Here is a 21,946-nt window from a genome sequence, read left to right on the forward strand (position 1 = left end):
CCAAGTCAAACAAATATATCTTGCCAAAGGCTCAGAATCCTATGAATAAGGACTAAGGAGTTCAGGAAATTTGGAACATAGTGCTTTAAATAAGTTTTAGTCTCCAAATATACCTGCCAATATGTAGAAGAGATAATTAATTGTCACAGCAGTATTGAGAAATGCATGCCAGTACGTGAAGAATACAAAGACTCTGGACTGTCACCGCACAGTGTAAATCCATTATGTTTTTGGGGTTTTTTCCTAGGTGCAGGGGCAATTGCAGTAGCTAAATTCAATGGAGCAGGCACAAGCAGACTGCTGGTTACTTGAACTTTCTTATTTTCTTCTGAAATCTGAAGAAAATCTTTGAAATTGCCAGAATTAAAAATATAATGAAAGGATAAAACCAAACCAATTTTCAGGAATGCTTGACCGAGTTCAATTCTTGTTCAGAGATGCTCAAGAGAAGCAGAAAGACAAACTTTGCTGTTTTGGTTTTATGAGTTTCATGTGGCTGAAGCTCCGAGTGTAGTTAAGCAGGTCAGCCTGAGTCATTCAGCTGATTTTAGAAAGTATTGCTTTAATGCCACAGTATGGAGCAACTACACGCCTGAGAGACATGGATTTTCAGTTGTCATTGAAGCTAAGCGTTTTCTAAATGTTTACAAGAAATGATAGATTAAAACTACTTACAAAAATGAAGCCCATGAATGCTTCTTGCTAGAAGGGGAAATTCAGGATAGAGTATAATTTTTTAATGTATTCTGAAATTGACACTACAGACAAGTTAAGGGCTGGCTAACAAGACTATGGCACACACAGTGGAGCTACTGCTGTGGCAGAAAGCTTGATGCTTTTCAGAGGCAGAATACTTTGAATAACCTGCTGTTCAAGAAGGGGCAATGCTTTTTAGACTGAAGGAAAATATCCCACATGCACTTTTTTTTTCTTTCTTTTTTTCCTTTTTTTTTAAATAAAGGATAATAGAAGTTCTGTAAATGCAACCTTTTTCTGAAAAGAAGCAACCAAAAATGGAGATAACATATGTAGTTTGAATTTCCAAACCAAACAGTTCAGAGGTCCTCCTCAGAAGAAATATAGAGTCTCAAGGGCAGTGTATATTTTGATTGCTTCGTCTTCTGAAAGTTGCAGTTAAGCTAAGGTCTATGATAAACTGAGAGAGAAAAGTTTAACGATGAACCCACAGAAGTCAATAAAAGCTTTCCTTTGCACTAGAAGCAGATCCAGTGCATACACCATTTATGAATTAAACAAATGGGTCCTAAAAACTTATGCTGGCTGCTTAGAAGATCAAGCACATAAAGGAATAAAGTCACATAAGCTGTTTCTGTGTGTAAAAAGGCTGTGGGTTACAGGATTAATTTTTTATACTATATCCCTATACCTTGGATAACCAAGTAAGCCTTAACTTGTGGAATTGTAATAGCCATCTCATTGCTGAAGTCTGAAGGAAACCCAGAGGAAACTTAATAATATTAAAAGTTATTTTAAAGGGAGTTCACATTGGTTTGAAGGATATTTTGCTTCACACACAATATCCACCATTGTAAATTCAGAGAACCTAGATTTAAATTCAGAAAAGCTTCACACACCTTTACAGTTCTCAATATATAAATATAATAGTATTCTTAAAATGTCCACCAGTAAAGCATTTATATTTTACAGATAAAATTAAAATTCTGAAAGTCATTGGAATGAAAAATAAAGAAAAATAGTAAAAATATTCCCTCTAGAAATGAAGGGAAATGTGGAATTTTGTGGTAAGAAGCTAGCTTGTCCACGTTGTTATGAATAGAGAATAGTGTATACAGTTTTTCATATCTGGCTTGCAACAGAAGATTGGAACATACAGAAATTAATGTTACTGAATTATTTAATAGTAACTCAAACACATGAAAAGAAGAATTAAAGGAACAAAATACTAAAAAGGCATTTTAAATGAAATCAGAAGCTTCAACAAATATATTTTTCCCTTGCAGTCAAAAAAGTAATTATCAAAATTGTTCAGAATATGTTGCCAATTACTCTGCTCCGTAACTGCTAACTTTCTCAGTTCTTCTCTTGCCTTTGCTGGGCTCTCTGTCACTGGAAACATCTTAAACCAATTTAAAGTGCTACACCTGAATAAACATGTTGTAAAAGTGTTTATGTATTGAAGTGGGTCAGTTCAAGGTATGGTATTTGGCTGGAACTTCTAATTTCTCTTTTTACTGCAAAAGGGCTGCCAGAAGGAGGAAGTCTGAGCTGAATTAATACATTTGTTACAGTGGAAGTAGAATGGAAACTACTTTAACCACAAATCAAACTGCCTCTTTCATTTATGCCAGTGATAGAGTTTTTTTAAGAAATATAGACTCTGGCATGCAGCCACTGTAAGTTTGTGTTTGAAAAGGAAACCTATATGCTTATTTCTATAAGGTTTACTCCTATGCTTGTTTGCAAGTTCTTTTTCAGGGTGATTGAGTTAACAGCATTATACGTTTGTGAGGCAGATGCTCCTTCACTGCCCACATAACAAACCTTTCCAGTGGGTTTAGAAGAGCCCTGAGGCGCCCCGATGCCGCCCAGCACACGCGGTGCCAGTGCCCATACCTTCCTGCTTAAAGGACCTCTGTGTCCCCCACCCTGCACAGCTGCACAGCTTCACATGACACTGTCTCATTTTCTGACGGTTGAATGGCTCTGCATAATACACGTACGCACAAAAGTGTTTATGCTGCCAAAATAAATTCTGTTAAGAGCAAGGGTTTATTTGCTAAAATGTCACTGATGCAGTTTCAGTGACTTGTTTTGCTTTCCTTTCTTTCAGTGAGGTTTAGACCACATAATATAGTGAGGTTACCACACAGTCCTGACTGAACAAATATTTTAAAGAAATATGCACATCCCCTGGGAACAGAACCAGAGTCAATAATGTACATATTTCAAACTCTCTTCTCTTGAACAACTGAATGGCTTCCCACCTTTACTGGTGAATGAACATCAGTTTGAGTAACACTGCACAATATTTATTTTTAAAGGAGAATTATATTTATTATCTACACTTCTATTTGCTACTGATTTGCTTTGGCGATATAAGGTTCCAGGTCACACTGAAACGATTTAAAATTAGAAGACTGCATTACATTATCCCTTTTATAGAAAATAGACTTTAATGGGGCTCATTTATTTTTCAGTTCTATAGATGTATGCATGAGACTGAATTAAAATGCTGTGGAATGAATAAGGTATATAGCACACAGAGACTGCAATTTTATGCAATAACAAATTGTACCTGTAAAGCTGTTGAAACTTTTGCAAATGGTTGAGCTTTTTGTCTTTTTATGTTCTGTTCAACAAAACATGGATAGGACTCCTAATCATGTAAATTCAGGCTTATAGCAAATTCCTTGCTATGAGTCAGTCAGCAGTTGAACTGCTGCTGTGGCTTAGGGAAGGGCAGAAGTTCACCTTTCAACTTGCAACTTCCATTGCTTTACAGGTCGAAGTATCAATGTTAAATCTGCTGGCCTGGTTGGAAGACATGGGCCTCAGTCAAAGCAACCATTCATGGTTGCATTCTTCAAGGCAAGTGAAGTGCTTTTCCGTTCTGTCCGAGCAGCCAACAATAAAAGGAAAAATCAGAACCGCAACAAATCCAGTAGTCAACAGGAGTCCTCTAGGATGCCAAGCATTGGGGGTAAGATGGAGCAATTATTTACTAGTCTTTTTATAGGAATTATGGGCACCTGCTCAAATGCAATGCAGTCACAACAGCTCAAAAAGATGCTGCTCACTGGATGAATTGTCAGAAATCATGTTCCCACTCCTCTTTTGTTATGTTGGCCCTGGACACGGTCTACCTTCTGTAAGTCAGATCAGTTACATGCATCATGGGCCCCAGGAAGGTGAAATGACCAAGTAGTTTAAGAAAGACTGTGTCTGAACTTGAAACTAGGCCTACACAGTACTCAGCTGGATGATATCTTTGTTATGCATAACTAAAAAGTAGAGGGTAAAGAGAAGGATTGCACCCCTACTGCTTGTCTAGGAAGCCTCAGCAAAGGACGGTGTTTAGACTCTTGTTAAACTGCCTCCCAGCTGAAGAAGACAAGATGTAACACTAAAATCTCAATACTGGAAATGAGGAAGCTTAACCTATCTGAAAAACTGTAAGCTGTTTAGGAGTTCAGATCAGCTGACAAGTACTGTTGTAAATATACAATATATCCCTCAATGGAGTGAATTTAGTCGCTTACCTGAAAGGTACTGACAATAATGCACATGAAAATGTTCTTAATCACTTTAGAGCCTGGAATAAATTTTGCTCCAGTTTTTCCTGAAATGGTCCTTTCAGCTAAAGGCACAAAGTAACTTTCTAAATATTCTCACTTTTGAACAAACATTTCTACTTTTAGGGAAAAGGGTGTGAAAGTGTATCTTTCGAGAAACATGGCAGATTTAATAACAGCATATCAAAACCTTAATATAAGTGCTGTTCTTAAACCCCATGGATGTCTACAAGTAGGGAAATCAGTATTTTGTGGAAGGAATTTAGCCTGGGAGTGCAGCTCATCTATTTGAGGAGAAGTGTTATGAGCAATATGCCTTATTTATATCTGTCTCCGAACCTTGACAGAGGCAGGCTAGAGACCACTCTAATGCAACGCAAAAGCCTTTCCCAGATCTTTTGCAGAAGGGTAATTTTACTATAACAACCAAAAACTACTACTGCATTGCTAAAGAAGTCAAAGAAATAAATAATTTTTCCTATTCCCTGGAAAAAGTCTATTAACTTTGAGAATTGCATTATTTTGGGTGAAGGGAAAATCATCTAAGTACATGGTACACACAAGATACCTAAATATAAATATCACAGTTTCATATTGAATCTTATGTATCTAGAGCATGAAAAAATGAGAATTGAACAGATTTCTTAGTCCTCATTGATTGTAGCTGGAAAGCTGAACACAAACTCCTTCCTGGTTTAACCTGGGAAAAACACAACCTTATCAAATGCTGGAAAGTTGCATTGACATGAGAATTACCTCAGGGAGAGTTGTCTGTAAGTCTCAAAATACTTTTCAACCTTATCTGTGAATTCAGTTGTGCTCCAGACCTGTTGTAAAATAAGAAAAATCAGAACATCTCTAGTGAAATGTGCATTATGAAACAAATTTTATCCTAATCTCTTTAAGGTCTACATAAGCACAGAGTAAATCACTACATATGTTGATCCATGGGCAGGTCTCTTTCAAAAGAGATTGCAGTTCAAGAAAACCGCACTGTTTAAACAAGATCACGTTAAGAAGCAATTACTCATGCAATTTCATCAGAGTCATTGACCACTGCGTGGAGAGGGAGGCAGCAAGATATGGGCAGTCTGGAAAAGATGGCAAAGCTGAAGGTAGATGAGTGACCACAGCTTCACACAGAAACATCCTCTGCAGCAGAACTGCTTGGAGGTGTAGCTCCTGCACTGTGGCAAATCAGCTTCCATGTTCTTGCCTTGCATTTTGCCTCAACAACCCCCATGTCACAAATAACAAACTTCTTTTATTTGGGTGTCATTAATGATCGCTCACTGAACTTCTCACATTATAGATGATCCAGAACACTTTTAATAACTATTGCAACAATACTCATCAACTGCTGTGGATGAGCATGCTGAAGGCTATGGATTCTATCCAGATGCTACCAGAGTGCAAAAAAGACACACAGAAGAGAACATGTTCTAATTTCTCTGATCTTTGAGTCTTTTCAGAATATAGTCCCTCCATGTGGAGAGCCTGCTATCCGAGGCTCTATGCTCTGCTATGCTCTTTTTCTTCTCTTCACAGCCCCAGGATCTGGGGGACATACTGCATCCTTTCAGGTTTGTGGGAGAAGGCTAATTGTCCAAGTTCTCTACAGCTTCAGTAATGAGCAGTACTTCAAAAGTATAATTCATCTCTTCATATTTAAACAAAAAAGTTTTTGGGGAAAAAAACAAAGAATTGTGTCCATCCTCTTTCTCATGGAAGACTGTCAATAGACTGTATTCAATTCTCATTCACTCCCTGATGCAAGACACTTGACACAGTGATGGGCAAAAATAATTTTGTGATGTAGGTCTTTTCATTTCTAAGCTTCTTCCATAATCTTGTAGCTACAGCATCTAAGACAGACACTGACAGTGAGAAACGCTCACTTACATAGCCAGAGGTAGTGTAGCCAGACTCAGACAGGTATGTTGTCATTCATATGTGGCAGACTTTGGATATTTCTCTATACATCAGTCTCAACTTTACCACAATCTTGTCTTCATTTTCTCCTTGCTTCTTTCTTAATTTTCTCCTCCTTTTTTTCCCCTTTTCTTTTTTCTTTATCTTTTTTCCCCCTGTTTCCCTTTGCCTTTTGTCATCTTTCTTTTGCCTCTTGCCTTTTGTATTTTGCCTTCTTCTTTTTCCCTTCTTATTTTTTAAGTTCTTGAATTTCAGCAATTAGCTTTACTGTCTTCTCAGCATGTCAAAAAGGAAAGCCTCACTGGGCAACTCAGCTCTTCCCTTCCAAAGGACAATACATTTTTTCAATTATTAATGAATTTTCACAAAATCACAGAATAGTTTAGGTTGGAAGAGACCTGGTATAGTGGAAAATCAGGGGAGTCCCTGTCCCTGGCAGGGGAGTTGGAATTAGATGATCTTTAAGGTCACTTCCAACTAACATTCTATGATTCTGTCATATACACAATCACAGTATGAAGAAAATAAAATCTTATGTATTGCTTATTATAACACCTGGGAAATTGGGGTCACAGGTCATCATCCCTGTGTTGCTAAGAACTTCGAGATGACATCAATGCAGTGCAAAGACATACAGAATTAAGCTTAGCATTCAGGCTCTGCCTGCCTGCTATGCACAGAGGATGGAACTCTATTGTTTACCCAGTTTTATTTTTGTCAAACTGTAGATAAAAGAAAAAATAATTAAAACCCCCAAACCAAACCAAAACAGGCAGGTTGTTTACAAAGTACATAACATAGCTCTCCCCTAAAAAAAAGCTGGTTTAACTTTAATTTTTTTTAACATCGTCTAAAAAGAGTTACAGTGTAATTGGCACTAGAGAATATCCACATTTAAATACTGAATAGTGACTTACATCAGGAAACTAAAAAATGAAGCTACATAATTTTTTGTTTCTATGGAGTGAGATAAAACCAGAAGACAATACTTAAGGCTGCATTTTGTGTATGTTATTGCTCGGTGTCACACTAACTAATTCAAAATAGTATGTATATAATAACATATAATTGTAATAGTATGTATAAGCATGTTTTTATGTCTTTATTTCCCCTGGAAAAAAATCTCATTAAATTTCTTATACATATATTTTATTGCCCTCCTTCCACAGCTATTTCTCCTATGTAGGGGTTTAGATTCCAACTGCAGTCCCTGAATAGCTGAGGAACAATGCTTTCTCAATCACAATAGCCTATGGTTTTGATTCTTGACAGAATAAGCATATGGGACTTGAAGCTACAGTATGTGAAATTGAATCCTTGGCACCAGATCTTATTATAAATGTCACATTTGATACTTACATGAAATGTTATATTACACACAACATTTGTCTTTCATGAAAGATAGAGTTCAAGGAAGGAATAGAGACCTTCCTGAGTCTCACTTTCTTTGTAGGTGAATGGATTAAATGGCTTACAGTCTGTACACACAGGCCATTTTATCAGGTGTTCTGGTGTGACCACACATCATTTGAACCTATATTCAAATGGCTCAGAATATCACAACGATGACGACATCTGTGCGATGACTTACCTACGTACTATTCAGATTTTCTCCTTTAACTGTATGGACTTCTGCTACATCCTGGCAGTAAAACTTCTGTACATGTTCTTGAATATGAAAATGGCACTGCAGAGAAAACTGGCAAAAACACAATCTTCAGCTTTCATTTGTTTGCCTGCTTGTGTGCTATCTAAAACCATATTGTGACTTTCCTGACTTTCTCATGTTCATCTTTTCCGCATTTTTCAGTCACAATTTTTTTGCAAAGTGACTTGTATTCTATATGTATGAGTTTTAAATTCCTGCTAATAGCTGAGACAGAAAAGCTCAATATTGACCTCGTATGAGCACTGATGTCAGTGAAAATGAATGTATAGATCCTTGTGAAGAGTGACCAGTGAGCTCAGTTCCATTTTTTTAAGTTCCTTTACTTTCAACTACCCTCACTGTACATCTAGAGTGTGTTCAGAACCCATTAGATTATTACAGACAACTCAGCACAAGGTATGACTTAGGGATTTTGGTTGTAATAAAGGCATATAGATTTCTGAAAACTTGTGATATCTTAGGGCGTCCTGCCTCACTTCCAGTTGCTACTCCAAAAAGACACAGAACTCCCATGGGATGTGGGTGTATATTTCGACTTTGAATGCCCTGGGACAACTGAGAGTACCTGAGATGGCAACACATAACCAGCTATATGTGGAGATCCTTTAATGACTGTCATAGAAGGGCTAGGAAAACACCACAGGAAAGAATGCAGTGTTTGTCTTTAAAATTATGAGGATTTGAGGTGTTATAGCTTAGAAAGCCTAACTTAACATCCCTGGTGCTTATTTAGTATTGCAAATGGACATACCTTGACTTGAGGACAGCTTTTGCCACAGTTTTGAGAGTCATATTGGGCTCATGTGTATTCAATAGAAAGTAGATACATACCCTGTTTAAAAAATAAAGAAAAAGTCTATTCAAAGGGCATGTTAACAATAAGATAAAAATTTGTCTGTGTATTTTGAATGACATCTTGTCGAGTCTCTTCTGCATCTGGTTCAGTCCGACCTTTTACTGGTAACTTGGATGACTGAGCACTCCTCTCAGATCTCATACCCTCTGAACTTCCAGAGAACACATTCTGTTCTATTGTCCAAGTTAGTAACAAAGATGTTAATACCAGTACTGATCCTTTAGGGACCCCCCTAGTCACCAGCTGCCATCTGGACTTTGCGCCACTGATCCCAGCTATTTGGGCCCAGCAGTCTTGCTAAGTTTCCATCCATTATATTCTTACCTATCAAAGTTATTCATTGGTTTGATCAATTTGACTCAAGGAATACTAAGGGAGACCATATCCAAAACCTTCCTAAAAGTAATGGGAACAACACCCAGAGCTTTTCAAAAGCCCACAAAGCTAGTCGGATCATCACAGAAAACAGTTAGGTTGGTTAGGCCCAGTTTGAACTAGTAAATTCATGCTGACTGTTCCCAAAACACCTTTTTGTTCTTTGTGTGCCTGGACAGTTTCCATGAGAATTTGTTCCAAAGACTTCTCAGAAACTGAGGTTAAGCTGACTGGCCGTCTTGAAGATGGGTGTGATATTTTTCCATTTTGAATCATCAGAAATGTCTTTCAGTGTATGAATGCTCAAAAATGGCAGGAAGTGACTTTGCAGTGTTGGTCAGCTCATTCCCCACCCTGAAATTCATCCGCTCTGCTCACATGGACTCATGTATCTTCAAGTTGCTTAACTGATTCCTAACTCCATTACTGTGGGTACAGCTTCAGCCACTAGGAACAGGGACTTGGGAGTCCTGAGGGCAAATCTTGCCAGTAAAAAACAGACAAAGAAGTCATTGACTACGTTAACCTGTTCTGAGTCCTTGTAACTATGTCCTTTGCTCTACAGAACAACAAAGCTGTATTTTTCTTATGTTTTCTTTTTACTGTGAATGTACCTATAGAAGTGCTTCTTGTTGACTTTCACATCCCTCATGTTTCAACTCCAGCTTCAACTTTCCTAACATCCATCCCTGCATACCCAGGCAATATTTTTATATTATTTCTGTGTAGTTCATCCCAATTACACATTACTTTTGCTTCCTTTTTGAATCTGAGTTCAGTCAAGATTTTCCTAGTCAGCCACAGGGGATTTGTGCCATACTTGCTAGACTTGCAATGGGTTGCAGTGCTGTTGTTGACGTCATCCCTCAGAACCATAACTCTACCATGGTTGCTGCAGCCCCATCATGCTACAGTTCTCATCAGCATCCTCATCCCCAATCTGTTCTTTATTAATTGATTTATATAACTACAAAAGACTCCTAAGGCTGACGAGGCAGGAATATATAAAAACAAGTTTGGAAGCTGATCACTTGACAGTGTGGGTTTGCTGCAAAACTCCTATTCTGGGTTATAATACTAGAAAATAAGCCTGAAATAATATGAAACAAGTATTTTACTTTATTTCACACTGTGTTTGGTTGTGACTATCACATCTTCGGAAAGACACAGAGAAGCTGAAGAGAACACAGAGAAGCAATGGTAGCAGAGGTCAGGATGGCTGACAAGAAGCACTTGGAAAATTTGCAGAAAAACTCCTCTAGACCATATATTAGAAGAGTTTTCTGTAAGAATAGTGATGAACTACACAGATTAGTTTATATACTGCAGAAGTTTCTTTTATTTTATGTGAAAAACGAGTTTCTCTCTTAATTATCCTGAAATTTCCCATTTCAGTCTCAAGTCTTACAATGTTAAAAAGAAATGTTCCTTAAAAAATTCTTTTCCTGAAACTGAAGGACTTGTTTCTTTTTCCATGTCTTCCTTGTTTGGGTTTTGTGGAGTTTTGTTTGTTTGTCTGCTCTTTCTTGTTGTTGTTTTTGTGAATTGTTTTGTGAATTTTTTTCCCAGAATGGTTATTTTGGTTCAAAAAAGTACCTTAAGAATTCTTGAATTGCAAACAGGACACAGCCTGTACTCCCTGCTCTGTCACATGCCTCACATATGGCATCACATGAATAGCTCTATAAACCAAGTTTGGGGACTAATGTGATGAAGGCATGACCCTGTTCCCTTCCTTTCCTGGTACTTAGGAGCAGAAAGGAGCAAGTGCTAGAATTTCTCCAGGAGTAAGGTTGTTGTGGAGAAGCATGTATGAAAGGTTCTCTGTGTCCTCCTGTCCTGACACACCTCTGACAGTGAGCTTTCAGTCCTTTAAATAGCACCTGTTAGTCTAGTTGTTTACATTAGTATTGCCAGCTGAGGATCAACAAGTGGTGAATATTTCCACAAAATATGGTAAAAATTAAGAAGTATAAAATGTGCTACTACGTGTTTAACTAAGAGACTTTCGGAAATTCCCTTGTTTCAGGACATTTTTTATTGTTGTTAATTCATCTTTTGAATTGAGCTGCTTTCTTTACCTGGCAATAAAAAACGTGCCAACCTACAGACGACTTCCCCATATTTTGGATCATGCTCTCTCACTTGTCCTCTTTGGATACTTGTGTGGATATTATCAGAGGTGTTCCCCAGCTAGCCAGCAAATAGACATCTTGTAAACCTCTTTCCCCTAATGTTGTATGCATTATTTTGCCAGTGTACAGAAATTGTATCAGTCTGACTATGCTGATTCTGGATTTCCAGGTTTACGTTGTCTTTACAACTAGCCCTAGGAATATAAATGACAGTATGGTTTTCCTTTCCTTTGTATAGCTTGGTCAGGATCTCAAAAATAGATAAAGCTTGTCAGTTCTATCAATGCTTCCAAATAATTTATTAATGTTATTTACTTCCCGTAGATTATAACACAAGCGAGCAAAAGCAAGCATGTAAGAAACATGAACTTTATGTGAGTTTCCGAGACTTAGGATGGCAGGTAAGATGATAAATGCTCTTTCCCATCAGTTCAAACTGGGACAATCTATTTTAAAGTCTCCCATTATTTACACTCTGTTTTCTTTATGGAAATTAGTATTTCAATGATGAGAGACAAATTCTTTATATGCATTTTGTAACAAATCCTTATCAGCATTGCTACCAATGTAACTTTACCTGTTTAGTTCTTCTCTCAAAGATATTGCATACATTAGCAGCTTTATAATTTGGATCCATTTACATAAAGATAAATTTGAACTACTGCTCAAGAGACCAAATGAAACCAAATGATACCAAAATCCCCACACCAAGTAATGAAACGTTTTAAATTTTCATTAGTTCGGATTTAAACCTCCCTGGTTCAGTGCTGTCTACTGCAGGCCATAGAGACTTTGCTGGGGTAGGGTCCTTGGGGAAATAAATCTTGGATCACTGCTCAGTGATCTTTGCAACACCATAGCTAATTTTATATAATTTCTGAGGAAAACTCATCCTGCCATACAGTAACAAAAAAAAATGTACTTACAGTAAAAGGTCATGAAGTCAAAGGCAGTGCGTTATGGGAAAAGAAAATAGAGATCAATCTAGAGTTTTTTCCAGAAAGCAAGGAACTCTCTGTAAAGAAACAACAAGAAGGCCATCAGCAACCTATAAGTATTGCATATGTAGGTAAGAACTCTGGGATGGCTGTCTATGCATTTCACATTTCTCTGAATTATTTTAAAACAACTCTCCAGGAGCAGAACAAGTCTATGAGGAGAAAAAGTATGCTACCTCCCTAGTGACAGCTCATCCTTTATGTATCTAGCTCAGATTCTCATATGGCCTCATTATCCTGTCTGATATTTTATAGTATATTTATCCCCACAGCAGCCTGAAGAAGTAGGCAGAGGATGTTTTCCCAAGCCTGCAAAGCATAATTACTCTGTCCAGGGCCACAGAGCAGGCTTGTGGTATTGAACTCAGGCCACTGAACAAGTGAGCCATTGTCTCTAGATTACAGGGGTTTTTTTCAGATATCAAAAGTTCTAATTTTTTTTTTTAAACAGTAAATTCTGGTATGCTCCAAGATGTGCCAGGCTCTCAGATTAGCGGCCATAGTGCCCAAGGTAGCCATAGAAAAAAGAAAATCTATTTTTAACACAAAAACTACTATAAGAGTTAAAAGTTTCTGCTGGAAAGCCAGAGCTACACTGTACAATATCTGATCAGTGCAACCTGGAGGGAAATAAGATACAAAAAAAAAAAGAAAGATACAAATCCCAAGAAGTAGCTACTTGATCCTCTCTGGCCTTCCTGCAGCACCTCCATTACCTGGCAAAGGAGGAACTCAGCAAACTAAACACAGAGCTTCCATTAACTTTTTAAAATATTTTCCCTCTTGTGGTCTTTTGCCCATGCTGTGTTGCTTGAAATACTGAAAATGTATGATTCATTGACATGCCAACGGGTAATCACTAGAAACCCTCAGTCTCATGTAATAATACAGTTAACAGTATTGAGTAAGCTGGAGGAGAATGCATTTTAATTACTTTTGTTGCACCAAGAAGTGCTCAAGATTTTTAGCCTGGAAGGGAAAGTATTCTGCAAATATTTTTTAATCTTTAATCTCCTTTATAGCCTCATTAGTTGGTATTCAGTACAGATTTTTAAGTTCAATTTAGTTTTCATCTCAATTTTCATGAACAAAGCAAGTCTTTTTTTTAAAAAAACCATTGTTTGTTCAAAAGATGAATTAACCCATTCATTTCACATGCCACCTTCTGAAGTTCATTTTCTCATTGAGCAAGTCTTAGTTTGATATAGTTATAAATTCCCTGAGTGAGAAAATATAATGAGTGGATTTATTTGTTCTTGTTTTAGGATTGGATTATTGCACCAGAGGGCTATGCTGCGTTTTACTGTGATGGAGAGTGCTCTTTCCCCCTCAATGCCCACATGAATGCAACAAACCATGCCATTGTTCAGACTCTGGTATGCCTCTGACTGTGTTATAGTTGCCTATGCTTCAGTTGTTTGTGTCTTTGCTTAGAGTCTGACTCTTCTGTTTACCACTACTGAATTTTGATTATTTCTGGGTAAATCTTAGCTCATTTTGAAAACCTGCTTTAGTGATTTTGTTGGAGAGAGGATGAGCTGCTCAGAGTGGCCTGTGTGGTAGGCTTCACCTCCATTTCAAATGCAATAGCACATGAGAAGACTGTGTTATATTACTGGAGAATTGTGTAGACAGGAAGCAAAGGGGCCCCCTGGTCTGACTTCCAAGAGTTTTTGCAGCTTATTGAAGCTCAGTGTTAACATCTACATGTTATACCTTCCAGAAATGATGACACTTGGCCACTTTGTGGACCTCTGTTGTCAACTGCTGGCAAAGATTCTTACACTGTAATTTAATGTGAAGCTTTGCAAACAGATGCATTTGCATGTAAGAAATTGTGTTCAGTCATGCCTGGCTTACAAATGCAATTTAAAAATAAGTGTGTTTGGATCTGTTGCTCTGCCTGGTACATGTAAAAGGGGATTTGCAGCCAGCTTTCTGCCTCTGCTAATTCTTATGTTAGTCTTGTGCCTCAGCTGGAGCAGCCAAAAAGATGATCTTAGTTGAGGCAGCTGGCTAGGCCTCCTCTACCCCAGCAGCGTTCAGCTACAGAAATCATGATCTTTAGACTATGACTAAATGTAATGTTGTGAGGTCAAAGTCTGGTCAGTCTGGTCAAAAACTGATTTTTCCCCTGTGCCAGCTGAAGAACTGACTCTGAATAGCACTGGTATTAGCAGAATGATTTTAAGAAGTAGAGGAATGAGAGATTATACACAAGGAGGGAGCAACAGCATGAAATGAGAACAGGAAAGGGTTGCCATCCCCAGTTAGTTTCTGGAAGATCAAGGCATTCAACTTCAATTAGAGAACCATGAATTTAAGGTTCCCTTTGATTTAAACTGATAATGGTAAGGTATCCTGACCATCAGATTATGCTGATGAGTCTGTCCATGGATAGTGATCTTTTTCTTTTATTTACACATTAAAAATCTGGACCTGAAAAACCTTTCCCCCTTGAGAAATGAGTGGAGTTACTACCTGGGATACTGGCCCCAACATCCCCCTCAAATTTAAACCCCACATCAAAAACCAACCCAAAAACAAACAAGCAAACAAACAAAAATGAAGTTTGATTTCTTTCTGATAGAAAACAAATTCTGTTTGTGAAATTTGCCAAGAATTTCTACATGAGAGGGACATTTTTAAAAACTCCCTTCCATTCAACTTTTCATTTACCTTCTCCAAGGCCAGTTACCAATGCAACATTATTCCTCTATACTAGAATTTGAGTCAGCAAGATTTACAAAAAGAGGGGAAAATGTCAGAGGCTGAAAATATATAGAAGTGTGTTAAGGGGTTCAGGTGAAAGGGAACAGAAAATGCCAGCTGGCAAGGAATATAGCAATATGCTTAGAAGACAATGAAGAACAGAATATCTGCAATCCTGAGCTGAAAAAACGTAGGTCAGCAAAGCAATAGTTTAGCATTATGCAAACCTTGTCCAGAAAAGTTGCCAATATCGCTGAGATCCCCAGGTTAGAGCTCCCTCCTGCAATTATGGACTGTTAAATAAGAGTTGGCCCAGTGCTACTTTCTCATGTGTCTTTCCTGTCCAAAAGTGGTTATTTTCCCATTGTTAAGAAATGTGTGTAGTTTGTCCTATTTTTTAAATTGGATACTTAATTTTTCCCCTTTTTATGGCCATTTTGGAATTGTGTGTCTCTCTCTGCATGTACTGTACATGCATTCAGTTGTGCAGCCAAAAAATCATGAGGCTAATTAAATTTTAGCTGTACATAAATTAGATGAGATAACAGTAGTTGAATGCTTTCTGGTTTATATTATACAAAATTCAGATTTACACAAGGTGTGCATATGGGGATGGCTTGGGAAGCAATTATTCATACGCTCCACCCTAATCCAAATGCAGTCATCTCCCGGCCATACTGATTACACCATTCTGAAAAAGCCTACTCTTTGGGCTGGGAAGTGATTGTTCCTTGGTACCCCTCCAAACTTTACTGCTTCTTTTTTTTCTTTTGTAACAAAAAATAGGAGAAACTGGGCCAGTACCTCACTCTCTCTCTCTTGTTTTTCTGCAAGTGAACTCAGGCAAACAGAGAATACAGATGCATATAAATAAAAGACAGGGTGCATTTAATGAGCTCTATAAACTGTCTTCTCCTCTTCTGCTTTCCATTACCCTCAGAACAGGCACAGGGGTAGCATTGACTTCCTGGTCATGTAAGGCAGTGGATCATCAGGTCGACTTGCACTGAATTTGGGGTAAATTCTTGAAAATGCTGTGGACATCACTTCCATGGGGGTATTGTGGGGCCACGGATCTTCCATCAGGGGTGGCAGGGGCTGGTGGGACCAGGATTTGTGGCAGGACAAACCTCTGCCTAGGTGAGGCACAATCATTTTTTTCTCCAGTGCTTTGCTATTCATTTGTTAAATAGTTTTTAAACGTGTGCCTAAACTGTTACAAAACTGCTGCTTCAGGATTTATTATTACACATTTCAAAAGACCTTCTCATGGTAACTGTTATGTAAAACAGTCTATCGTTTCCTGATAGACTGTTCTCTGTTGTCTGGCAAAGGCTCTGGCTTTATATCACTGCAAGACAGATGGCTCTAACAGATTTACAAAGACTTAACATACAAATGAAACCTATTACTGCTGAAGTCTTCATCCATGCCTTAATAATCTCTTGCCCTCTCTATTACAACTCCCTCTTCTCTGGCCTCCCCAGTTTCCAAGTCTTCAGCATGTGTAGAATATTACATCCAACCTTCTTTCAAGTACAAAGAACTTGTATTTCCCCCATTTTATTTCCACTAGATCTTGTTTGTTCTGGGACACTTTTCAAAACTCTTTTCTTTCTCTTTAACCTTTCATTGATATATTTCAGCCTGGTGAACATGAAGACTTCTCTGCTTCAGCCCCTCCCCAAACATTCTGTCCAGCTGGCACCCACCTTATATACTGATTTTTAAGCCAGTGGAAGTAGAATTGGATCCACTGGTACCTAGATTAAGACCTTAAAATGCACTCATACTGTCTGAGACCCCACATCTTACCATTTCATAGGCTGAAAACAGTGTCTTTATGAGGCTTTGCCTGCACAGCCTTTGCTATCTGCAATAGATTTTCCTCCACACGCAGCCCCCAAGACAGGAAAGCGTTTTAGCACATGCTGGGGTCCTGGTGAGACCTGAGGCTTGAGCTTTGCTTCATATTATGCCCTGCCCTCAGCAAAGATGGTACAGACAATATGTTCAAATGTTTTCCTGAGCAGCCGCCTAACTCCAATTCTTCTCTAAATTTCATCTGAAAACCAACTTTCTGTCTTGGCTGCTTCTCCTCATTTATCTCTGCATCTGCTTTTATTGTATAACTCTGCCCACACAATTGAAATCAGAGAAATGTGCTGGAGGTAAGCCGTGCTTTAAAGTTGCTAACCGAGGAAAATTTGTGACCACAGCCCTCGCTGAATTGCAAAGACATGTTTTGCACTGACATTGTCCTTGTACCTCTCTGTTTGATATATGAGCTATGTATTCATCTGTCTTTCAGGTTCACTTGATGTTCCCTGATCACGTACCAAAGCCATGCTGTGCACCAACAAAACTGAACGCAATCTCCGTGCTCTACTTTGATGACAGTTCCAATGTTATTTTAAAAAAATACAGGAATATGGTGGTGCGTTCATGTGGCTGCCACTAAAATAAAAAAATAATCTAAAGCAGAGGGGTTTATTCAAAATTGTAATAAAGTCAAGATATGAGCCTTGCTGATGAAAAGGCAGGCCTAAATTTATTCCATTTCATGTCATCTCTCATTTAATTGTACAGTATAATGTATATAGTAGCTTTTATTTATTTAAAAGTATATAGTTTCTTTTGTATGAGCAAAATTTCAGAACCATTTATTTAATGGGTCACCTCACTATGCAATAGAAGTTCACAAATTAATTTTTCAGTTGACCATGCTGAAATCTGCTTTATCCCATTCCAATATTGTAAAGTAAAGCCTTTTTGTGTAGAATTTTTTTAAACTAGAAACTCCAGAACTTCTGTAACTGCTTTGTATTGTTAGAGGAACTAAATGCATTTGGTCATATTGTGCCAATGAAAACTGTGGCAAGATATTTCTTTAGAAAAAGGCACAGGAGGAAAAAAACTAAACAAAACTTCTTGGCTGAACATATTTTTTCTTTTAGAAGTTCTGCTCCATTAGAAAAAATGAAATGTTGAACCATGCTTAAGTAAATAAATAGCAGGTAAAAAATAGAAGTGAAAAAATTGCACATAATTGTTATAACTATTTTCTTTAACAAGATGAGTGTAACTGGAGGAGTATGTTACTTTTTGGCCTGTGTGATGAAGAGTTTGTAAAAGGCTCCAGGCTTCAGAAATCCCGTGTAGACAGACTTGCCTCTATCTATGACTTTCCAAGTTAATACTAAAAATTGAACTACAACATTCTTACCTCAAATCATATCAGTTTGTTATCTACTACACTGCTCTGGCAGGTATCTTTATAATCGTGTAAACCAAGCCAAAATCAAACAAAAGCCTTCCCATTACATACACAAGTTACTATATACACAAAGTATACAGAATACAGGGTATGGAAGTGCTTTGCTTTATTTAGCACCCACTTCTGGATGTGTTTTATGAGTGTGCAAGGGAAGGTACATGGGATGCAGCAGCTGTCACTTGTTTAATCAAAAATCTTATCCCCAGTGGTGGCTGTTTTCAGGAAAAGATAAAAAACATCTTTCATAAGAAGGTGCAGCCTACTTTCAGTCCCATCTGCTTTTCTATCAGGTGGGGATTGGTTTAAATAATGAGACTTAATATGGGATTTTTTTCCTTTTATTTAGCATTAATTATTGCAACTTTGATAGTTCTTAAATCCATATAAATAACTTTTTAATCCCACCAAATTTCGGCCCAAAGTTAAATCCTTTGGCTGTGAATTACACAACCAATTTCAGACTACCATTCCCACCACCACTACACATATGTTTATTTTGAGTTAATTACATTTAATGTCTTTGGGTACCCCTTTATTTTTGTGTTATGAAAATGGGAAAATAGAAATGTTTTTTTCTCTATTACATGGCTAATTATAACATATGCTTTTATCATGAATTGCCTTCATTAAAAATGCTTCCTTTAAACAATTCTCAAAGAGTTGCTAAAAATGGATAGAATTTATAAGTTTCTTCTTAGTATATTCATGTAAACTCTTACTTCTCTGGTTATTTAAAACATATCTCAGAAAACTCAGATGATTACAGACTGATAAAATCAGCATGTGTGTGTGACTGTGTGTATGCATGTGAATAGGCAGCTGTCATTTTTGCAGAAACTAATTTATTTTATCTTGCTATTGGAGTAATACATAAATCCTTTCTATGCATACACTTAATTAAAAAAAATTTATCAGTTCTGATTTCAGCCTCGGGAACTCTTTCCCCTTAATAGAACAGTACCATTTTACACTCCCATCTGTATTTTATACTGACATTACCTACATATCTACATTTAGTTGCAGTTCTTGCACAAGAGTGTATAGGAAAATAGGTCTCCATCTGAATTACCTTCTTAGAAAAGTTAAAGTCCTCTGTTTTTTAAAAAAAAAATTACTGTTTTTTTTGTATAAATTGGGTAGGTGGTTATGCTTTTTTTGAATTCAATTTATTCTAAATGGAATTTGATGGATCCTAAATTTTGGGTACATTAAGTAATATATTTTTAAATAATGGTGTACCATTTTGAGACTAAGAAGCTGAAGATTATTGTTATATTATTCTTTAAAATATGCTGTCGGAATATATTTCTATATTTTGAGACATAATAAACCTGTAATAATATTTTCCTCTGCTGTGGCTTTGCTTTTTAGACACATGACAAAATGACACTGACTTGATGTATCCTTTTAAAAGGAAAAGCAGATAACCAATGGTTATGGCTAGCTTTTGTTATAGTTCATTTTTAGTACAAACATTTTGCAAAATTACTCTTATTTTGTTGCTTCTTAAACAGCAGATGGTGAACCATCTACACTACTAATAAAAATCATGCCTTCAAATCATACCTCCAAGTGCTAGTACTCTCCTCAAAATACACTAGAGAGGAGAAATGGTTTTTAAAATTCCCTATAAATTCATAACTGGTCATTCCTCTGGTTGAAATGAAGGATAGGGGCAGCAAACATTCTGCAGGCTCTGGAGAAGTAAATATAAACATGTTTTCTTGTAAACTTGTTCAGGTAAGATATTCTTCAGTAGTACCTACTAACAGAAGACCTTTTGTTCTTTTGCTTGGTCCTATCAAATATCTGTTATTTTATATATATTTATGCATAATATATATACACTTGGATTTAATGCAATGGGTACATAATTATATTAAAATATACCCTTATCTGTAGATACATCTATTTCCCTAGTCATGAAGACTATTCTGTTATCATTTAGGACACAAGAGCTTTATTTTTTTTCAAGCTGTTTAAGCTTTTGGCGTCCTTAACAGTGGGAACCTCAATGGCTGAAAGCCAAAAACACCCAGTAGAAGCCCGGTACAGAATCAGTGTTTCAAAGCTGTCTGGTAGCTGACAACATAGCAATGTATCAGATTAGTGCAAAGCCCAGCTAGAGAGATCTTGGAGAGTCGTTGGTGTGGATGTCTTCAAACAAAATGATGACCATACTTCATTCCACTGTGCATCTGTCTGAAAGGTTGTTCGGACTGATACGTCCTTAACAGTGCCATGACTCTTCCTTCTGCAGTGGTCTGTGTAGGTAAATATGCATTTGTGTGAGGGATTAGGTAGGGAGTGAAAATGGAGCCACATGAGGAGTCTGGGTATCTCTAGGAATAAGACACCAGTCCTTTTTAGCTGCACATGACAGTGCAGCTGCTTGGTTTGCATACTGGGATGTATAACACTATAGAACAGTACTTAGTCTTTAGATTATGACGTGAATCAATTGTCAGACCATTTGGGGCCTCATTTTGGTAAATGGTAGATCCATGAGTGGTGTGAATCACATCTATGCTGTAGACACCTTAACTGAGACTTTCTAGGGACAACATAGAGAAGTTGCTTTTTTGGATTGCAATTCACCTATTTCTCTCCAAAGACTAGAGAGTAGTTTTAGGACAGTGACTCTGCTTAGACCTTGTTTGAGCAACTGTAGTCAGTGACAATCCCTGACATCTTAAAAATAACATTACATTGTTGAAAAAGTTTTACTCAGATGTTTATTTTGTATGTGAAGCTTTGAGAAATCTTTTGTTATCATGATGGGATGTCACACTTCTGTTTTGGAATATAATTTTCTCTACTATTTACTTGGGAAAGGTTGAATTGCTGACTGTGTTTTTCTTGTGTTTTGTTTTGGTTAGTTGTTGGTTTTTGGGCTTTTTTGTCAATTCCTCTTTTGGAAAAGTTTCACGATAAATTGAATTTGAGTCAAGGATTGTTAAAAAAAATGGTTTAGGCTTGTACTCATAAGACTCTGAATTGTTTCTGCAATAACAAGAGCATTCTATTTACCAGGACCTTAAAACTATGTTATTTGCAGTCTCCTCAGCTTTTTTGCTCAAACATTCAGCTGCGTAGAGGGAGAACTGACATGTGGTGCCTGAATGACAAACCAGCCACATGTGAATTATACAGCATTATCTTTTACTATCTCATCTGAAGTCACAGAACTTGCAAAATGTGATTTACAATGTGTTACTGAATTCTTACTCACAGGGCTTGAGCAAGAGCTTGATTAAAAACAAAAGAAAACTGAACTAAATAATTCAACAAAAAACAGTTAGAGGAGGTTTTCTGGCCATCTTAATTCAAATAAATCAGCACCAAACGTGGTATACGAGGGGTCATGAATCTCATGTGAATTAAATGGGCCTTTTGTATTCTGTTTTCCACATTTATAATACATGACAGAGACACTTCTCCCAACTGCTATATTTCCAGCTAAATGCTTTCTGTTCTTTTCCCGTTTTTGCTTCCAATAGGCACCACTGATTATTCTTATTAATATGAATGAATATTTTCATTGCTTTAGCAGATGTTAATGCTTTATAAAGGAAGTATGTGTTATTAGTATTGCTAAGCATTATGTGTACAGAAAAGTGGACAGGCTTGGCAAAGAGAAGAGCAGATGAGAGGCAGTATAGGGAAGACAACCAGACCTGCAGTGTCCCAGTGTTCTAAACCCTGTTGCACACTCTTG

At 37.3% G+C, this 21,946-nt stretch overlaps 1 protein-coding gene across 1 annotated transcript in view; it reads left to right on the forward strand.

The window, feature by feature from the left end:
- Positions 1 to 19,470, forward strand: part of BMP5 (bone morphogenetic protein 5) — a 56,740-nt gene extending 37,270 nt beyond the window's left edge. The window contains exons 4-7 of the mRNA XM_069008621.1: positions 3,485 to 3,682; positions 11,566 to 11,642; positions 13,505 to 13,615; positions 17,263 to 19,470. Coding sequence (XP_068864722.1) covers positions 3,485 to 3,682; positions 11,566 to 11,642; positions 13,505 to 13,615; positions 17,263 to 17,412 — 536 coding nt within the window. The 3' untranslated portion in view covers positions 17,413 to 19,470. The remainder of the gene's footprint in view (positions 1 to 3,484; positions 3,683 to 11,565; positions 11,643 to 13,504; positions 13,616 to 17,262) is intronic.
- The last annotated feature ends 2,476 nt before the right edge of the window (positions 19,471 to 21,946 follow it).

Source organism: Aphelocoma coerulescens, chromosome 3, assembly GCF_041296385.1.
Source record: "Aphelocoma coerulescens isolate FSJ_1873_10779 chromosome 3, UR_Acoe_1.0, whole genome shotgun sequence".
NCBI classification, from domain to species: domain Eukaryota; kingdom Metazoa; phylum Chordata; class Aves; order Passeriformes; family Corvidae; genus Aphelocoma; species Aphelocoma coerulescens.